The following is a 21,552-nucleotide window of genomic DNA, read 5'->3' on the forward strand; positions in this document are numbered from 1 at the left end:
CATTAAACTACCCATGCATGCATCACTCCATTCCGACCACATTATTTAACTTTTAGGATGAGAGAACTTTCCACTTACAAGCAGTTTCTTATGCTTGTGTGTGCTGTTGTGTGTAAGTGTGACAAAAATACAGTGTGTGTGTGTGTGTGTGTGTGTGTGTGTGTGTGTGTGTGTGTGTGTGTGTGTATGTGTGTGTGTGTGTGTGTGTGTGTGTGTGTGTGTGTGTGTGAGTGCGTGTGTGTGTGCCGACTGTAATTGGCAAAGTGGGAGGTCTAGAATCTAGACCTCCCACTAGAACCTTGATTGTAATGTCCCATTATCTATGGAAAACGCATCACAATGCAATGCCTTGTGTGTGTGTGTGTGTGTGTGTGTGCGTGCGTGCGTGCGTGCGTGCGCGAGTAACGCACAATAAACTACTTGAACTCGAAGTGCTAGGGATCCAGAGAAAGTGTATCCAGATTCATAAAGACCAAGACAATTATTTATTAATCATGAACCATGATGCGGAATTATTTACAACAGAATCTCCCAAATCTGTTAATAATGTCTGCAGTCTTGTGAAAAAGAGAAAAAAAAAATATATTAAACATTAAACAACAAAGAAAGTAAGATGCATCTGCACTTTTTTGTTTTGGAAAAAAGCACCCACATTTTATCACTCACACATTTTCAGTAATATCATCCAGTCTGATGACACAAAAAGTGTTTGTCAACCAAAGTTATAAGTTACTTGACGTACGTTTAATTTGTTTACATTTTATTTGTGAATTTTGGAAAGAGTAGGGCTAACATTTTCAACACAGGAACAATTCATGTTGGAACCAAATGTACATGTTTCCTCATGTCCAGCCTGCTGTATAGTTAGTAGAATAAGAAAGTCTCCGCTCTGGAAAGTCCCACTAATATACTTTTACATGATGAAAATATTTCCTTAATTGCACAATGCCATTAACAACACCCTCCCGCTGGGCTGAAATAACACACTGTAAAGCAAAGAGAGAGTGAAAGGGTTATCTTTTTCATGGTGGTCTTTCTACTTACGAGAGACTGTGAGATGGTCCCAGGCTTGAGGCACTTTCCTGCATATGCAGTGTGCATCACTTTGTGGTAAAATGTCTTTCACAGGCCTCTAAAGTTACTGGGTCTGAAATGCACTGTGTGGCTAAAAGCCATCGGTGAACAGGAGTAGTAGGCATTGTATCTCTGGCATTAAAGGATGCTGCTAATTCATATCCTCTCTTTGGCACAGAGTTAAAGTTAAGTGTCCTCTCCGTCTTCATTATGGTGGTGTAGTATGTAAAATGTTCTTCTTTTGTCTCGTCTCTGTCCCTGGCTGTCAGCTGAACCAAACATCAAACACTGGTCTCAATATGAGGGGACACCTTACAGCTGAGAATCTGGGAGAGGAGTCGGTGTTGGTGGTGGTACCTGACGCACACACACACACGCGCACACACACACACACACACACACACACACACACACACACACACACACACACACACACACACACACACACACACACACACACACACACACACATACGCACAGGAAGTGTAAGGGGAGGAAAAGAAAAGAAAGTAATTTAAGGACTACTGTTGCCATCATGTGGTAAAGCATTGCCACTACATTCAGTTTGAGGTTCATCCAAGAACCTTGCATTTCGGCACAAGATGTTGTTACAAGGGTATTGAGTAGGGCTATGGTACATTCTGTCACTGTCCAGCAGAAACCTTGTATCTCCATGTTTCAAATTTGCAATGTTTCCATAAATTAAAGCGCTGCCTCATCATATAAGACCGTTGCACAAAACTAGTGAAAATATCAGATCTACAAGCGCACAACGCCTCGCACTACAAGCACACAGCGCCTCGCACCGCGAGGCATGGTGTGCTTGTAGATCAGCTATTTTCACTGGTTAAATTATTTCTTTAAATGATAAATGCAAACCGAACGGACAACAACGATTTGCATATAGTGTTAAAACATTCATCAAGTAGACTCATCAATAAAGTAATTTCAAGCAGATGCTGCACTGCCTGGATTGAGCAATGTATTTTGCTGCATTTTCCTCACTCTGTCTGGAAAGAGCGTGTTCTGTCATCAGCGCCCATACCCTGCGTGGGGTTGGCGAAAGGGCCTTTCTGTGTGGAGTTTGCATGTTCTCCCAGTATCCCTTATATGGTAGGTACCCTCACAAAAAACATGCAGTAATCCTGGTCTCTATACTGCTTCCCAGTTCCCACTGGTCAGCCGGGGCACCTGATGAGGGGTAAGTAACTGGTGGGAATAACCTGTTCCTTCCACGTGCTATGTCCCACCGGGGAAACTCCCACCTGTCAGGTGAGAAGAAGCAGCTTGGACTCCTCGTGCATTGGAGGAAGCATGACCGCAGTTCATTGCTCTCCCCAGATTGGCAGAGGGAGATTAGCGCCCAGGATTACACTTAGCAATTGACACTGGGTGAAAAAATGGGTCACAAGAAAGTGTGGGATAAAAAAACTAGACCAGGTCAACCTGGTTGTGCCAGACCCCCTGTCTGTCATCATCATTTATGACATCATACCTTTTGTAGGCATGTCATCATCATGTCATCATCATATATACCCTTTATATAGAAAACCCGGACCGACAGACATTTGCTTATGTAGGCCCTACCCATTTCATGGGTCTGGCAAAAAAAAAAAAGTGCTGCCATATTTTGCCATATTTACAATACCAATTACATCATCAGTGCTGCTTTTAACATCTGGCCAGATTGTATGAAATCACTTTGACATGTATATGCTTCACACAAACACAAAAGGTAAACCATAGAATCCACTAAATTACTAATGTCTCTGACCACTGGATTTCCCTAGTCTAAGGATGGTGTCCACAATAGAGTTCTATGACCATCTGTTCAAGGTTCTCCTGGTCGGCGAACCCGGCGTGGGAAAGACCAGTCTGCTCGCACGCTTCGCAGACGACACGTTCGACGAGAACGCCACCGCCGTGGACTTCAAGAGCAAGTTCATAGAGCTGGACGGCAAGGTGGTCAAGCTGCAGGTATGGGACACGGCCGGCGGTCACAAGAGGTTCAAGACCATCGCAAAGAGATGCTGCCGAGGAACCCAAGGCATCCTCCTGGTCTACGACGTGACGCGGAAGGCTTCCTTCAACGCCCTGAAGCCCTGGCTCAGGGAGGTCGACAGGCATGTGGGCCTTGGCGTCAAGAAGCTGTTGGTGGCCAACAAGTGCGACCTCCAAGAGGAGGGAGCGGTGGGGGCGTTGGATGTCGCCGCCAGGAGTTTCGCCGAGAAGTGGAAGATGCCTCTGGTGAGAGCCAGCTGCAAGACCAACGTCAACGTGGCAGAGGTCTTCACGGGCCTGGCGGCCGAGATCATCAAGGAGGAAGAGGAGATCAGAGTGCACAAAGGCTACGAGAGCTTGTCAGCCGCTCTCGACAGGATCAGGCAGAGGATTGAGGACGAAGAGGGCCGATCTAGGGTCGGTGATGGCGCACAAGAGAGCAGAGCTATCGTCGGGGACACAGCACTAGAGGGTGGAACAATAGTCGGCGACACAGCACTAGAGGGTGGAGCTATAGCTGGCAACATCACGCCGGAGGGCGGAGTCATGGTCTATGTTGAGGGCACGGCGCCGGCCGGCGCAATCGATCGCAGTAATAAAAAGATCTTAAAGACAAAGTTCTTCAACCGTTTTCAGGGACGAGGACCTACAGTTGGCGACGGCGCACCGGAGGATGGAGCTATAGTCGGCGACGGTGCAAATGAGGGTGGAGCTATAGTTGGCACCGGCGTGCCAGTAGAGGCTGGAGCTACAGTCGGCACCAGCACGCCAGAAGAGGGTGGAGCTATAGTCGGCACCAGCACGCCAGAAGAGGGTGGAGCTATAGTCGGCACCACCACGCCAGAAGAGGGTGGAGCTATAGTCGTCAACGGTGCACAAGAGGGAGGAGCTATCGTCAACACCTGCACGGCAGAGGGAGGAGTCATGGTCAATGCTGTCGACGCGGAGCTGGCCGGCACGAACAATCGCAGAGTAAAAAAGATCAAGACAAGGGTCTTCAAAGGTTTTCAGGGACGAGGACGAGATATACTTGCCGATTCTGGGTGAAAAAAGGGAAGCTTTTGGTCATGCTTCACTTGACATCACAATATATTGTTAAGACAGAATTAATTTCCCAGTGGATTCCTAGCGACTCTTGTATAAAATAATAATTACTAGAACTGCACTCTGTTGAGGTGCCAACTTGCACCATGAGGTGCGCTCACCGCTGGCATCAACACTGGCGATGCCAGTGACATCACCAGGAATGCTGGTCCCTCATTGGCTGTTAATGATGACGTTGCCAGAGATGAAGGTCCCCGATTGGGGCTACGGTTTTCAACAAGAGGAGACACCGGCATACATACCCAGCCGATTACAGTACTTAAAAGTAAGTACTGTAATAGTCACCATTTACGTCCCTTTCATGATCATACATTATGTTGAGATCTCTTGTCTCTGTCTGGGTGGCTCTCTTTTACGCACATATACTGTATGGTGTTCTGTGTCCAGGCCTGGAGATCTCTTATCTCTGTGACTGTCTGTCTTTCTTTTATGCCCATATATGGTGTTACGTGACGTCAGTACTATGATTTCAGAGTACAGACAGACATTCGGTAAATTAAACTAGTCCTTTGCCTGTTGGTGTCCCTTTCATGTATGGGCACGAAAAGGGACACAGACAGACAGACACAACGGGTATTGCACAACTGGACATCAATGGTGACTATTCTGCCCAACGGGCACCGGTCTGGGTTCTCCAACATCACTTATGAGACTCCTACATTCAATCCCTCATAATACTGTGCACACCCCCTGGCACTGGACTAGTTTAATTTATATGTAGAACTCTTATCTCTCTCTGTGTGGCTGTCTTTTATGTCCATATATGGTGTTCCGTGTCCAGGCCAGTCTGTGATGTCATCTCCAAATGTGGGCACTGTAGTGATGTCAGTCAGTGATGTCACTGTTTCAGCACGCGGGTATATCGGATTTGAGTACTGTTATTATCAACGATGTCAGTCATGAAGTCATTTCCAAATTTGGGCACTGTCAGTATGATGTGAGTGATTTCGGTCAGTGATGTCAGTTAGTGATGTTAGTCATCTCCAAATGTGGTCACTGTTTGCATATGAGGGATTGAATGTAGGAGTCTCAGAAGTAATGAGCATGTGGCTGTTACCATGGTGGCAGTCATCTCCAAATTTGGGCATTGTTCAACCATGCGGCTGTTACCATGGCATCCAGGCTGTGACGTACGTCAGAGTAGACGGACATCAGACTAGGCCAGCAGAGCGCGCAAGTACTGCGTTCGGCTGTAAGTATGCAAGTATGTTGTGTGTTTGTTAAGGCCCGTAGCCCAATCAGGGACCAGCATTTCTGACAATGTCATCATTAACAGACAATGAGGGACCAGCATTCCTGGTGATGCCAGTGGTGATGTCACTGGCATCCTCCTACTTGTGCGCAAGACGCAAGTTGGCACCTCGATTATTATTATATAACTAGAAAGATGCAATTGGAAAGTGCAAGTGTGGTTGCCGTGACTATATTCTGCAGCAAGTTAACTGTCATGTGAAGCTCAACCAATACTCGAGCTAGCACCACTCCTCAAATGCTTTTCCTTCAATTTCCAATTGCATCTGGTTTCCATCAATTTCCAATGGCAGCGGAAAAGTTTATCTAGTGAAAATAAAGTTTCCCCAGAACCACAGTGTGTTACCCTTCGGGCAACCACACTAATTATTATTAATAAATATTATTATTTACCATTTAGTTGTGCATTTTGTTTCAGGTAGCGTTTTTATTGTGTTACTAACTTGCTAATAACTCTCTGTATCTCTCTGTTCTCCTCTTCTCTGAGTTTCAGCAGGACTTGCTCCAAAATGGGAAGCTCCAAGTTGAGATACTGGGCCACCTGACCAGCAACAGCAGAGCACAAACACAATAATATTACCATCATGGATAATAATAATAGTTTCTTAAAAAAGGGACAAAATACTTTGATCAGGGGTGTCCAAAAGATTTTCACATGAGAAAATATCAAAACACTGAAGCCTAAACATTAGCCTAAACTGACTCCTGCTGCCTTAACCCATTTAGTCCTGGGATTATTGAATGCTTTAACTATTGAAAAATAGCAGATATACAAGATTGTAGATCTGCTATTTTTGAAAAAGTCATGAAAATGTGTGCAAATCTTTGAATAATATGTATTTTTAGAGCAAACGTTTGTAACTCAAATTTTGCTTCTGGGGGGGTCCCTGGAACTAAATATTTTGAGATGGGGGTCTGTGGCCAAATACATATCATTTTGGGGGTCCTTCACATGAAAACCTCTGACATAGTAGTCTCTTAAGAACAGACTAACCGAGCTCCAGTTAAGTGAAAAGGACCTTTTCTTTGACGAGGTCTAGCCAGATTGCTGACACAGAAACATAGGTTTTTCAAAAAACCTTTGAAGGATTCAAAAGACACTTGAAATTTTCACGATTTTTCAGTAGTTAAAGCATAAAAAATAATACACAATAATGTGTACCCATTTTTTAAAGGAGAGTCTGGTTTACGAGGCTACGACTACATCTCCTGAAATAATGTATTTTCGGACAATAACAAAGTCACAAACTGTATGCATCGCATTTAAATGATTTTATTTAACTATCAACATCAATATTTAATATCAATAGTCTTTTGTCAGGTGTGTGCTCTGAAAAAAAACAGTTAACTCATTTCACATTACCAAATGTAACCAGACTTTTGGTTTAAAAATACAATAAAATAGGCTTTCTTTGACCCCTTCTTAATGAGACAACAGGAAACAAGGAATCATGACAAATTAAACTCTGGGAAAATATTCTTGTTTGACGGTGCTGGTGGTCCGTTTATAATACCATTTAGGAATGAAGCCGTGGGCCGTATAAAAATCACCCGCGGGCCACAACTGGCTCCCGGGCCGCACCTTGGACACCCCTGCTGTAGAGTAAAGGGCTGTTCATACTGTCTCCAACCACTTAACTCTAATTCGGGGTAATGCTTTTCAGAAGTTGCGAGTGACGTCATTTTGTTGTTGAACTGGACCTTTCCGGCGAAATGTTTGGTGTTCGGAGACAGTATGGACAGGACTTTAGAGAGGATCTGGGGGAATGCTGGGGGATGCTTTATTGCTTATAAAGCTCATCCCTTAAGCTTTTAAGCTTAAAACTCGTCCCCTTTTAAGATAAGTGCAGAACACTCACATCATTGCTGACTTCCTGTTCATCCCTGTCCATCAGAAAGATCTTCATGATGTCATCAGATGGCCCGTGGAGAATCCGTTCCCACAGAGGGTGGTCACTGGTACCCAACTTCCTCCTTTCTGGAAAACACGCACAAATAAAAATACACCCATCCATAGAAATGCACGCACGCACGCACGCACGCACGCACGCACGCACGCACGCACGCACGCACGCACGCACGCACACACACACACACACACACACACACACACACACACACACACACACACACACACACACACACACACACACACACACACCAAGCAAAATAGAGAGAGAGCAAACAGACAATATGATAACATTCTCTCTGTCATCATGGCACCACATACTGACATAATCTGTGGCAGAATCTCCTTTTAGTCCTTGGTGACAGGGTGAGGCCAACAGAAGAAGTGGCTTGGGCCTTGGCAGAAAATGACTGCCTGAGCAAATCATCGCAATGCGTTGTGAGTTCTATTTTCAATAGCAGATTTATATAGGTTTAAAGTGGTAAAACTGATATTGATGTGTGATGATCAAACACACCCGTAAGGGGCCATTTGGAACACCCTCAAGGAACCACGAGTGTCCCTGGACCACACTTTGAGACCCACTCTTATAGCAGAGTGTTTCTAGAGAGCCAACATGCACCAGAATGGAACAGAGCCTTCATTAGTATAATTGGTAACACCTATGAAGAAAGTAAGGAAGTGTCTACTGTCAACTCTTCATAAAACAGTTTATAATATAGACATTTTCTGCGGTAATTCAGCAGATAACATGACATACCTCCACTCTGGTGAACACAATACAGGGCAAACTCCTGAGGATCATTCTCTATCTGCCAAAGAGCATAAAGTAGCATTAAGTGAGAAGCAAGATAATAACTAAATGAATACTTGATTCTGATCGGTCAGTTAAAGCATTATTCTTTCTGGTATTTGTGTTCTCAGACATGAGTTCACCTTTGTTTCTGAAAGGTAGTCAACCCCTGATTACTCTCTCTTTTTTGTATACATGAATGTTTCTAAAGAATTGATTATCTATTTGCTTCCCCTGGCTTTATTACTACTCTATCTGACAATAAAGGTGAAAACACTTGCCTGTGTTGGCTACAAGGTATTAGTTTTACAGATATAACCATTAAAGAATGTCAACTATGATTTGGTACTGTCATGAAACTGTACTGAACTGTCATGAAACTGTTCCTATGCAAACTTCTAAATTCAATCAATCAATCAATCAATCAATCAATCAATCAATCAATCAATCAGTCCAATTATAGGCTACTCTACTCTAATAAATCTGAAACTGGCATCTAGCAGATACGTTTTACTATTTGTCTTGCAAATAGATCACTTTGTACAAAGAACTTGTTCAGTGATGCCTTGTGTACCGTACCCTCTGTCATTTGAGAGCCCCAGGCACTTAACACAATATGACTTTGTAGAAGAGCAGCAAACAATGGGTTTTGGGCCTACACCCCTTCATGTTAAAACTCTCAAAAACATGTAGCAAGTAGCTTGTGAGGCTGCAGTCACTGCCTTACGCTTCTGCGGCAGATGTTATAACACTTACAGCTTAGGCTTAAAACAAATAAAGGGAACACACACCGGCTGCGGACAGGCTGTGCACATATCTCACCATGTGGCAAAGCCTGGAAATAGAACAGTGGTGTATCGTAGCACCAGACGGCATCAGGCGTGCGCAGGCTGCGTTCACGCCTTGCCTGCCGGTGTGGTTTAGGTTCATGACGCGCTTTGACGCGCACCGTCCGCAGCCGGTGTGTGTTCCCCTTTAGTGGCTTTTTACGCGCAAACATTGTGGTTTATTTGACTGGTGCTGAGTGATTGGTTAAACACACCTTGAACTTGCTGAGTAGCTGTTCTATCACCTGGTGAGTTGTCATCTTACTGGAGATGCGAACCTTCGTGGGCGTACCATAGGATGGAGTGAAGATAGAAGTCTGGAATATAGTGATGATACAGTGACAGTGATGAGACTGACAGACTGACAGACAGACAGACAGACAGACAGACAGACAGACAGACAGACAGACAGACAGACAGACAGGCAGGCAGACAGACAGACAGACAGACAGACAGACAGACAGACAGACAGACAGACAGACCGACCGAATGTAATTCAATTTAATTCTTAAGCAAGAGAGAAAAGACAGACAGCACAGAGACAGCAACGAGATGAACAGACCAAGGAACTTGAGTAGTAAAAAAGGAAGAGAACTGAAGAGAAATAAACTACTACTGTATATGGCAAAAGGTATGTACCGTCTGATTCATACAGTATGTTTCACACATGCAATATCAGACACATTGAAAACCCACTTTATAGTTATAGAAATGTCCGTTGATAGAGAAGCGGTGTTGTCTTTCCCTCTCTCTCTGTGCCGCCGATTTGCCCCTCCCCTTCCTCCTCTTAACCAATGAGGCGTCGCTCATACAGCGAAACAAGTTGGACTCCGCCTCCAGCTCCGAAGCCTTCGGCCTATCGAGGCGCAGCGTGGTTGACTCATAAATGACGGGGACTACAGTTGCATGGAGATAAATACATGAAATTAACGTTTTACAGCTCATGTGAGTCAAAACATACAAAAACATACTGGCCCAGTGTTACTAATACGATTGTATGAATACTATAACATTCATATATAAAAAAAGATTGAAAAAGTATTATTTTTAAAACCTTTTAAACCAATAAATAGAAACTTAAATGGATTCACCACCAAAATGACTTTTTTCTGTTGATTACTCACCCCATGGAGAGTTGACATTTCTTAGTTTTTGTAATTTGAGGAGACTCTTTGTGTCTCTTTAGGGAACAAAGCAGGCTCTTTGTGTCTTCATAGGGAACCACTGCTGGTCATGCAACAATTTTTTTTCTTTTAAATGGTTCCATGGGGTGATTAATTAGTTGCCAATTACTGTAACTGTAAAAAAAAAGAAAGAAAAAAAACCTGATGAGTGATTGGAGACCCCTGTCTCCTGGGGTGTTTCTGCCATCTCATCTATTTGATGCAGGTCAACGTACTCTCCCCAACGTGTCATACCCCTGGAAAGAGAGGGGGGGGGAGAGATAGATTATAGAGATGAGAAAGAATAAATACAGAAAGAGATTTAAATTGAGTCTCAGAATATAATTCTTACAAAAAGAAAACATCTTTTGAACAAATACAATGCTTAAAGCTGCAAGCATTGCGATCTAGGGCAGTAAAGTGTGATTTTAATTCACATTTTAAGTCACACCAAAGCAATAAACTTAAAGGGCAGTTTTACCTACTTTACCTATTTGATTATACCATACTGGAGGACATGTGACATTTGTAATCAGCTATCTCTACACTATAACAAGATGATTCAGGTTCAACATCTGTGAATGAAGCTGCCCTTTAATCTTGTTTGTCTGTTGAGTTGGAACCGAGTGATGAGTCAACCAAAGGTCAGAACGATCCACAGTGGTGTTTGTATAGCAGACCATGATGAAGGCCATAGGTAAACCATGTAAACATATTAGGTAAACCAATGTGTCAGTTTCAAAATAAGTAATTTGTCTTCAGTATTTCAAGTGTTGAAATAATTTCCCTCAGAGTTTACCACATTACGCCAAAAAAATAAATATGATTCTCTCATAATCTGGAAAGCCTGTGTCTTAAGTGTTTATGTGTGAGGGAATGCAAAACCACAATGATTATGTGCACAAGCGCAACAGAGGATTATGAGGACAGAATGTGCTATCTATCTAACCCGCCGGGGGACGCTGTGGGTGCTGGGGGTGTGTTTCTCCCTCCGCATCATCAGCGCCCACACCCTAGGTGGGGTCGGCGATAGGGCCTTTCTGTGTGGAGTTTGCATGTTCTCCCCGTATCTCCTAGGGTTGATACCCTCACAAAGACATGCAGTAATCCTAGTCTCAATAATGCCTCCCCCTGGCCAGCCGGGTGGCGCTTGATGGAGGGGAAAGGAACTGGTTGGAATAACGTGTTCCTTCCACGCGCTATGTCCATCCCGGGGAAATCCCCCCTGTCAGGTGAAAAGAAACAACTTGGACTACTCATGCATTGAAGGAAGCATGAGATCAGTCCGTTGTCTCCCCAGGCACGGCAGAGGGAGAGCAGAGCCCAGGATTACATAGTCAATTGGCACTGGGTGAAAAATGGGTTGCAAAATCGTGGGATAAAAAGAAAAAAAAAAGAAAAAAGAATGTGCTATCTATGGACAGACATACACCCACCTCTTGTTTTCAAGAGGGCTGACCGGACTGTTGGGATCAGACGAGGGAAGCACATTGGTGAAGGGTAGTGCCTGTTTGTCATCCTGTATCTTGAGCCTGATGGGCCTCTGTACGCCCCAGGAGATGTTCAGGAAGCCTTCCACCACCACCTCTCCTTCGCTCTGTTGGTGTGAGACAGATAGGTAGACAGACATACATACCGGTACATACATACAGAGATAGATTGAAACAGGAAGACAAAAGATACAGACAGACATGTCCCTCTAGTGCAGTGATTCTCAACCAGTGTTGCCGGGACTACCAGTGGTCCTTGAGGGGGTTCCAGTTGGTCCCCAGCTAAATGATGGAGAGTTGGTAACCAAATACAACAAGGAATTGTGGACAAAATCTTTATCCAACAATAACAAAATATTCCAAGTCTTGGGTCTGAGAAGCTAAATCTCATCACATGGTGTTCAGTGGCTCAAATGCCCAATACATAGGCCTAATGGACGTATGAAAAAGGTTGAAAACCACTGCTCTAGTGAAAAGCCTGGAGGTCAGCAGCAGACAACAGTTTGCGTGACTGATAGACAGCATGTACAGTATGGCAATGCATATTTAATGAAGTAAATAAATTGTATGATGCGTTTGAATGTATGTACTTGTACTGTACCTGATAATAGCTGAGGTGTAGCTGAGTATGGTCCTTCAGAAAACAGTTGTAGGTGGTCAGCAGAGACAGGAACTCCCCTCTGAAATATAATACCCCAACCATCCATTACCATGACTTATTACACAGCTTGGTTGAATGCTTGATTCTGATTGGACAAATGCTGAAATCAGCGGTGTGTTATTTTTTTTTTTTTTTCAATAATATTTTTTATTGATTTTCAAAGTTATGACAAAAAAGAAAAGACAAGACAGACAGACAGCTCAGCTCAGACACGTTGCAAAAGCAAAGGACACAGGTATCAATGTACATTTCTTTAGATTATATACAGTATAACAATATACATATAGAATTACACTCATATACATACATTATGTACACAAAATGAAAAACAAAACCACGGTGTTAAAGAGACAAAAAGTGATGTTCCTGTCTTATCCATCAAGGTTAGCAGCATCACTTCTGTTAAGAAACCCTATTGTCAAGGTCTCAGCTAACTGAGGACCAATAAAGCGTAAATATGGGTCCCAAATTTTATAGAAGGTATCGGTTGTAGAGCGCAGCAGGCAAGTCAGATATTCCAAAGGCATGCACTGCATGATAATTTTATCCCAGCCTCTCTTTTTTGGCGGTTTTTCATTTATCCAAGACAATAAAATATTTTTCCTCGCAGCATAGGTCAAAAGATTGAACAGACGTTTGTGGAACTTGTTGACAATCTTATTATCAGGAAGTCCCAGAATCAGACACAAAGGGTCAAGTTCAAGCTCTATATTAAAGATCTCATTCAGTTCTTGTACAACATCATACCAATAACGTTCAATCTTATGACATGACCATATGCAATGAATATAGTCTCCTTCTTCAGTCTTACACTTAAGGCAAAGGGGGGATAAATTAGCATTCATTTTATGGCGAAGGCTAGGTGAAATCTGTAATCTGTGTATGGTTCTTAACTGAATCGACCAGGCCCTATTACACACAGAAAGTTTTTTGGCATTTTCAAATATTTCAGACCAAACATCGTCATCAATATCAACCCCAAGGTCTCTTTCCCATTTTCTCTTAGTATCTTGGGTATTAACCGTTGTATTAGACCTTAACATGCCATAGAGAGTGCTAATGAAACCCCTTGTGAAATCCATCATCAATATTCTCTCAATTGGAGAGGTATCTACATTAGTTAGTAATGTTGTACGTCTGCGAATAAAATCCCTCACTTGAAAGAATCTGAAAAGGTGATTACGAGGTAGGGCATATTTTTGTTGTATTTGATCAAACGACATAAGTATAGCACCATTAAACAATTTCCCCAACGTTGTTATACCGTTATCTCTCCAAACGTTGAACCCAGGGTCATTAAGGCCAGGAGGGAAGTCTGGATTCCCTTGAATAGAGGTAAGAGGTGATGTTACTTTGGCTCTGCCCTCTAGGAGCCTTGCAACCCTCCATGCCTTAAGTGTGTTGGAGACAATTGGGTTATTACAAAGTTTCTTCACTGTAGAGGGGTCTTTGAGAAATAAGAGATTACGGAGGGGGCAGTCACATTGTGCAGCTTCAATATCTAGCCAAATAGAAAGCTGGTCTCCCTGTAACCATTTTGCTGCGAAGCGTAATTGTGCGGAAACCTGATACCATTTTATATTGGGGAGTTCTAGCCCACCTTCTGAAACAGGAAGCTGTAGTTTAGCTAGCTCTTTAAATTTTTAAAATCGCTTCATAATTGCCTGATCTATGAGGAATCAATCTGCAGTTTTGCTTTGCTTCATATAGATGCGTGATCGCTGATCGCGATGCGTCATGCCAATTTAGCCAAATAAGAAAAGAAAAAAAGCTCTCGAAGCACTATAGGCTATACATGGCATGTTGACAGCTTTTAAGTCTAAATATGCTTTTTTCGGACACACACATGTACAGTAGGCCTATGTGCTACAGTTCAAGGACATGCAGCAGCCGTCTGGCTGCCATTACCTAGGCGCTGAATTAAGTAATTAAACAGCCCTATTCTTTTACATCTCTGTCATTTTTGGTCTAATTTTACAAATGTAAATTTCTAAATAATAAATGAAATGTATTTATTATTACTGTACTCAATATCAAACTAAATCAGGTGGGATATGTTTTATTTCGTTTAATTAGGCTACTGGTTCCATCAGATTCCCTTTTTTTTTGGCAGGAGGCCGCCGTTCCGTAGCCTATTAATTAATAGGCCACTATGCGTCCATTGTTCACTCAACAAGGCCAGCCTATGTCACACTGACACGCTGGCATGAGATGAGAGAGACAAATAGATATGTGGACGTGACAAAAAAAAGTATTATATTAATATAGCCTTCTCTCTCTCTCTCTCTCTCTCTCTCTCTCTCTCTCTCTCTCTTTCTCGCCTTTTTTTCTCTATACGCAAACAATGTCGATTCTAATAAAACAGACCTTATTGAGTGTGAGATATTTACAAGCATGATATCACTGTGATATGTGAATAAGCATTAGCCCCCCCATCCTCTGGTTTTATGCCAGTTAAATGGAATGACGGACAAGCTTCTGATTGGTGAATGTACCTACAGCGGTCATGCCATCGGTTTCCTCACACGTTTCCATGAAAACACACCCATGAATAATTTTTCACGTGGTGAGCGCAAAATTACGATCATCGCAAATCACATAATCAGCTGCTGAGCGTTATTCATGCGTCAAACGCGATCGTCGGCAGTCGGTATCTCCTTAGCACGGGCGTTAATTACCGCCTTCTTAATTGGGCCCTGAGTAGTTCTCATTTCAAGGCGTATTACTGCCCTCAGAGGCACAGTCCCACCAGTGCAGTGCAGTCAGCTCAGCTCAGCTGTTCTGAATGAGTTTAATTAATGCAACGCGATAGTGACAAGCAGGCAGGCAGTGGCAGAAGGAGACCGTCATTGCAGGTGCTGGACCTGCTGCTGGTGTGTGTAGGCTAGTCTCACATCATTCTCAGTCAAAAAACCAAAAAACGATAACGTCGTTCTTTAAATCAAGCAACAATGTAAGTACCTTTGAACAGATGCATAATGGAAATGCAATTTCGTTTGTCAACACATTTTAAGTTACGTTTCCTCTTGTTACTGTGGGGGGGATACAGTAACAAGAAAAAAAATGCCTTGAAATCTGCGTAAAACAACTGTGTAATTCAGCTCAAGTGGAGGGGATATGTCCCCCCCTCCTCGGGGCAAAAGTGGGGGGGGTATCACCAAAAGTGGGGGGGATACCCCAAAATTTTTCGCGCGCACATACCTCCCAGATGTGTCCCCTTCACTTTTAAAATGCCTCCTGCGCCCCTGATGATGCCCATCGGTCAAGGTCAGATTTTATGATATCCATGAGGGGAGTAAAGTTGGCACTATACATTTGTTCAAATAGGGGAGTTATATGAACACCCAAATAAACAAAGCCAGAGGGGGACCAGCGAAATGGGAACGGGTCAGGGGCAGGTGGAATGTTTTGGAGGGAGCCCAGTGGCATGGCCTCTGATTTGGAGTAGTTAATCTTATATCCTGAAAAGGATCCAAACTTAGTAATAACATCCATAACACCAGGAACAGAGAGATCTGATTTAGTTAGAAATAACAGGACATCATCAGCATATAAATTAATTCTATGCTCTCTCTCTCCTACAACAACCCCAGAAATCACAGGTGATTGGCGTATAGACTGGGCAAACGGCTCTATGGCGATGGCGAAGAGCAGCGGACTCAAAGGGCAACCTTGGCGACTAGAGCGTTGCAAAGAGAAGTTTTTAGATCTAAGGCCGTTTGTAAGGACCGCTGCCTGAGGGTCATTATATAGAATTTTAACCCATTTGATAAATGTGTCGCCTAAGCCAAAAGTATCCATCGTATGAAAGAGATACGGCCATTCAATCCTGTCCGGTCCAACGCTTTTTCGCTGTCAAGCGACAGCACTAGGCCGGGCTCGTTAGTGCTGTGCATGTATTGGATAATATTAAGAAGTCTCCGTACGCTATCAGAGGAGTTACGAGCAATGATGAACCCTGTTTGTTCTCGTCCTATGATATCAGGGAGTAGTTGTTCGAGACGTAGCGCCAATATTTTGGACAGTAATTTTAAATCAGAATTTAATAATGCGATTGGCCTATAAGAGGCGCACTCGTCAGAGCATTTCCCCTTTTTAACTGTGATATTTGCCTCCCTCAGTGACTGGGGGAGGATCCCTGTTTCAAATGAATGGTTTATCATGGCCAAATAGGGGTCGATTAATACATCTTGAAACTTCTTTAGAAATTCACATCCATAGCCGTCAGGACCAGGAGCTTTACCAGATTGAAGTTTTGTAAGGGCATCACGGATCTCCTCCTTTGTGATGGGAGCGTTGAGAATAGCCCTCTGCCTATCTGAGATCACAGGGAGGTTAATGTTGGAGAAAAAGTCATCCATATTTTGGTGGGCATCATTACTCTGTTCTGATCTGTATTGATTTTTATAAAAAGTAGCAAACACATTATTAATTGCTTGAGTCTCATATGTAATATTGCCAGCAGGATCTTTAATTGAGACAATGGTCTGTGATGTTTCCCTTTTTTTTGCCAAATAAGCCAAATATTTTCCTGGTTTATCCCCTGATTCATACAAGCGTTGTTTGGCAAATTTAAGACTTTTATCTGATTTCAGGGACATCATGGATTCGACAGCAATACGAGCAGCACTCACTTGCCACAGTTTGTCATTAGAAGGGGTCTCCAAATAGCTCTGTTCAGCTTGTTGGAGTCTGACCTCCAGCTGTGTTTCTTGTGCTGTCCTCTGCTGCAGCCTGCTGGCCGTATAAGAGATGATGATTCCTCTACAAAAAACTTTAATGGTTTCCCACATAATAGAAGGGTTAGGTGCAGAGCCAATATTTGCCTCATAAAACGTATTAAATTGAGAGGTAAAGTGAGCAAGGAATACATCATTATTCAAGAGGGTAGAGTTAAACCTCCAGGATCTAGAAAATCTATTTATCTCACGAAAGGAGATTTCTAAATAAATAGGTGCATGGTCACTCACAATTATACTGCCAAGTTTGCATGATGTTACAGAGCTAAGCAAACGTTTAGGTGCAAAAAAGTAGTCTAAGCGTGTGTGACATTTATGGGGATTACTGAAGAACGTGTATGCTTTAGAAGAGGGGTTAAGTGTCCTCCAAACGTCAGCAAAGTCAATGTCATTACATATTGAGGCAAGCGTTTTAGCCCGACCACTGGGTGGTATGTTAGACGGGGGACATTTGTCCAAGAGGGGGCTCATATGAACGTTGAAATCCCCCCCCACATATTGATAATCTGCACTCAGTTCTACAAACTCTGAAAATGCTTTGGCTAAGAAACCAGTGGGATATCCTGGGGGACAGTATATATTCATAAAAGATACAGATTTGCCAAACAAAATACCCCTTAGAATGACATATCTGCCCTCCTTATCTTTTATAACATGTGTGGATCTGAAGGCAACATTCTTATTGACTAAAATAGCAACCCCCCTGGTATTAGATGCATAAGATGTCATAAAGACATCACCAATCCAGCTATGTTTTAGTTTAAACAGATCCTTACTTTCCTCCAAATAGGTCTCTTGTAAGAAAGCAAAGTTAACGTTCTCTTTTTTCAGAAAGCTCAGCACCGTTCTCCTCTTAATTGGTTTATGCAAGCCCCTGACATTCCAAGAACATATTTTAAGATTATTCAATGACATCCGTCATGGAGAAAATATACCAAATAAATGAAGAGTGTCCCCTTGGCGATGATATAATCATGAAAACATTACATGGCACCAGAGTCTTTTGAGTGTCCAAAAAGTAGGGTGTGTTATTTCTTGATAACAGACCGCTGGGCTCTATAACAGACCGATGCCTAATCAACGGCTCAGAGCACCTGCTGCACAGTGTGAATTTTGTGCTGTATCCAACATGAAAGCCATGTAAACAAACACACAGTGTCATTTACAACTAAACATTGCTCTCAAGAATGTTTTTAAAAATATTTGAAGCGAGAAATAGACGATGCAGTAACCGAAAATGGATTACATTAGTAATGCACCAGACAATACGCCACGCATCACAATGTAATAACACATGAAACATGAAGCTTAACTCATTCTGTGCCTATCCCGAACATGTTCGGGATATGTTCAATCCAAAACAATTTTTTTTTTATTAATTGACTTACCCTGAGCTGCTTGTAGAGTCGTGGGTGGTCCTGGCTCGTCCTACGCTAGCCAGCTAGCCATTTTACATGGTCCGACGATATATTCCATTAAAAATGGTTTAAAATACATTTTTGAGACCCCCAATGTTCACCGAATGTTCAGCGCCGCTTCCGGAACGTAGTCCAGTGTGCCTATCCCGAACATGTTCGGGATTTTTAATGAAATGAATAAAATGATCCGAGGCCTTCTGAAGCCTGAGCCTAAATTTAAAATCCAGTGGTCCAAATCCTGGGGAAGCCATGCCGGCCGTGAGCCGCGAACGTAGCCGCGAATCGCCGCCGAATCCAATGAAAAACCACATCTTTGGAGGCCCATATCTCTGGATTGTGTTTTTAGGGATGTGGCGCGAGGTTTATTTACGGCGAAATCGCCGAAAAATGATCTTTAAAATGTCAAAATGGGAATAGCTATTCTGTTAGCATTATCATCCGGGACCTTTCCATGACGTGCACGAACGTGAGCACGCGCGTCACTGCAACGTGAGTCCCCGGATGCTAATGCGCTCGCCTATGGGAGAAAGCCTGGCATTCTTTGGCGCCATCTAGGGGCTGGCACTGGTAGGGTTAAGACAACACATGCAATTTAACGTTAGATTGCAAAACTTAATAGGCCTATGGTGGAATTACAGATCTTAAAGCACACAGCACGTCCAATGTAAACCTGGTTTCAGAGCCAACCAGTAACCATAACCATAACACAATAACAGCCGTAACTTTAGTTACACTTACCATTATAACTGCTTTTGACAACAAACATTATTGTGCATCCCTCTTCCCTCTCTACTTATCCAAAGGCCTTTGACACCGTAGATCACAACCTTCTCCGACTAAAATTGCACAACATTGGTTTTAGTAATGAAACCTCAGACTGGTTTCATACTGACCTACGGTACGTTGTGAGCTCCTAGATCGGCTATTTTTTGTGTATGCAAATGTTCACCACAGAATAGACATGCTATAGGGTTCAAGAGGTTAAGGTAAAGGATATACAGAAGGTATGTGTGTGTGATCGACCTACCTGGACAGAGTTCTCCCATCACCCGCTTGAATCACTGGACGAACTGCTGGATTCATCTCACAGCATTTATCTCTGCAGAGAAAGACACGAGTATAAAATGAGATGAGATCAAGCAGGTTGAGATGGCCTTTAAGGTGATCACCTGACGAGGGCCATTATGTGTGGCCGAAACGTTGTACTATTTGTACCACTTTCTGTGTTTTGAAGTAAAACACTTCTTTTAAATGGTTACTCTGTGTCCAGTACCAGTGACAAACTGGGTGTTTGCAACAACAAGGTAAGCTATTGTAAGTGGTGCTGTGAGTTGATGATAACATAAAATGTCCTTCCATACATCCATCCATCTTCAACCGTGGGATTACCCCCACAGTTCCAACTGAGATTTCCAGATTTCCTTATCCCGACTTCCTCCACTCCCTCAGGGAGTATACCGAGGCGTTCCCAAGCCAGTTTGGAGATATAATCCTTCCATCTGGTCTTTGGTCTTCCCAGGGTCTAATCCCAGTGGGACGTGCATCGAGGACCTTCCCAGGAAAGCGCTCGGGGGGCTGTACTAGATGCCTGAACCACCTAAGCTGACTCCTTTCCAAGTGTAGGAGCAGCGGTTATACTCCAAGTCTCTCTCGGGTGACTGAACTTGTTCAAAATGTTGATAGATTATATTGTTAGTGTAATCCTGGTTTGCGTCGACTGTGAAATGATTTATATACTAAACCCAGTGAGCTAAAGAGCTCAGTTGACTTTGACCATGATTGACGTTTTATGATGTAAAAGATTTAAAAAAAGGATGAAATTATGAATGATAAATTAAACTCAATCACATGGCAGTATAGCCCATATGTCCATCCATAAGCCGACACCAAATGGGTTCTATCGCTACTACACAGCAAAATCAACGGAATACATCCCCCTAATCCTTTTGAACTCTGGGGATTTCACTGTGTAGGATAAATAATCTCTGGCTGACAAAATACAGATAAACTAAAGTCACATAAATACGTGATATCGTAGCTTTCCGGTCTAAAACATTTAAACAAAATAATGTGTTGTCGAGCTAATGCAATGGTAGCGTAAACAAGTTGTTAAATATGAGAGATTGTATCCGATGTTAGGTTGTACAGTAATGAATGCAACACAACAAGCATATTACATGGTCTGCATGTTGTGGAGGGGGGATTTGTCCAAAGGTTGTTGTTGTTGAGTAGCACTGCTTTAAAGTTTAAACACATGAACCAAAAAGTAAGTTCTCTTTTATTTCCAAGTCATTTCCATAAAGCTGTTTGCTGTTCCTTAATTGTAACCATAATGTGGACAGACACATGAAAATAAGATGTTAGAACAAGAACCAACTGCCCAGACAGAGCCTCCCTTTGAGTAAGTGCTGCAATGATTTAGCATGATGCACACAGGTGTGTCATGAACCCAGCTCAATCAAATTATGGCCTCAGGCCAGGTGTGAGTTCTTAGATCAACAACTTTTATGACACTCAACATCCTCAGTATTCAAAGCATAAAGTTGACATTCAATGACGTTCAATTACCCATCTGTTTGGGAAAACGTGTACACTCCCTCAGTCACACTAATTTACGGTGTAGTAAAGCGGAACCAAACACATTTTAGTCGTTGTCATTAATTGACTCAGACACATACTGTATGCATGTGTGACTATAATAGTTGTGTCACCATATGCCATGTGCATTTGTTTATCCATGTGTATATGTTTGTCAACAAAAAGATCAGCCATTGAAAAATAGAACCTTACCTCTTCTAACATGGCAAATTAGAGCGTCTGTCTTGATCCTCTTTCTCTCCTTCTCTCCACTTGTTCTTTAAATAACTCCTCGCCTTCTTCTAACACTCTCGTGGTTTCTTTAGTGAAGTATTCCTTTCATTCTCTATTACATAATTTCTTCCTTTCCTGCTCTCACCCTCTCCGTCTGCTGTTTAATTTATTTTCAAGTTTATGTGTTCTCTCTCTCTCTCTCACTCTCTCTCTCTCTCTCTCTCTCTCTCTCTGTCTGTCTGTCTGTCTGTCTCCCTCTCCCTCCAAGACATTTAATAGCAGTGCTCCACCCAGTAACCAGTGATGACAGT

General features: G+C 42.8%; 1 protein-coding gene across 3 annotated transcripts in view; it reads right to left on the reverse strand.

Moving 5' to 3' along the window:
- Positions 1-480: 480 nt before the first annotated feature.
- Positions 481-21,552, reverse strand: part of rassf6 (Ras association domain family member 6) — a 26,945-nt gene continuing 5,873 nt past the window's right edge. The window contains exons 2-12 of one of the 3 annotated variants that reach the window (XM_080743838.1): positions 19,458-19,529; positions 16,908-17,047; positions 12,214-12,292; positions 11,559-11,719; positions 10,285-10,379; positions 9,656-9,855; positions 9,175-9,276; positions 8,100-8,151; positions 7,290-7,408; positions 5,874-5,971; positions 481-1,431 (exon numbers count right to left, since the gene is read on the reverse strand). In XM_080743838.1, the coding sequence (XP_080599964.1) occupies positions 1,356-1,431; positions 5,874-5,971; positions 7,290-7,408; positions 8,100-8,151; positions 9,175-9,276; positions 9,656-9,855; positions 10,285-10,379; positions 11,559-11,719; positions 12,214-12,292; positions 16,908-16,924 (999 nt within the window). In that variant the 5' untranslated portion in view covers positions 16,925-17,047; positions 19,458-19,529 and the 3' untranslated portion in view covers positions 481-1,355. Of the gene's footprint in view, positions 1,432-5,873; positions 5,972-7,289; positions 7,409-8,099; positions 8,152-9,174; positions 9,277-9,655; positions 9,856-10,284; positions 10,380-11,558; positions 11,720-12,213; positions 12,293-16,907; positions 17,048-19,457; positions 19,530-21,552 lie in introns of those variants that run through there. The other 2 variants (XM_080743836.1, XM_080743837.1) reach the window with 2 other exon arrangements.

This window comes from Nannobrachium achirus, assembly GCF_963921795.1.
Source record: "Nannobrachium achirus genome assembly, chromosome: 15".
NCBI lineage: Eukaryota > Metazoa > Chordata > Actinopteri > Myctophiformes > Myctophidae > Nannobrachium > Nannobrachium achirus.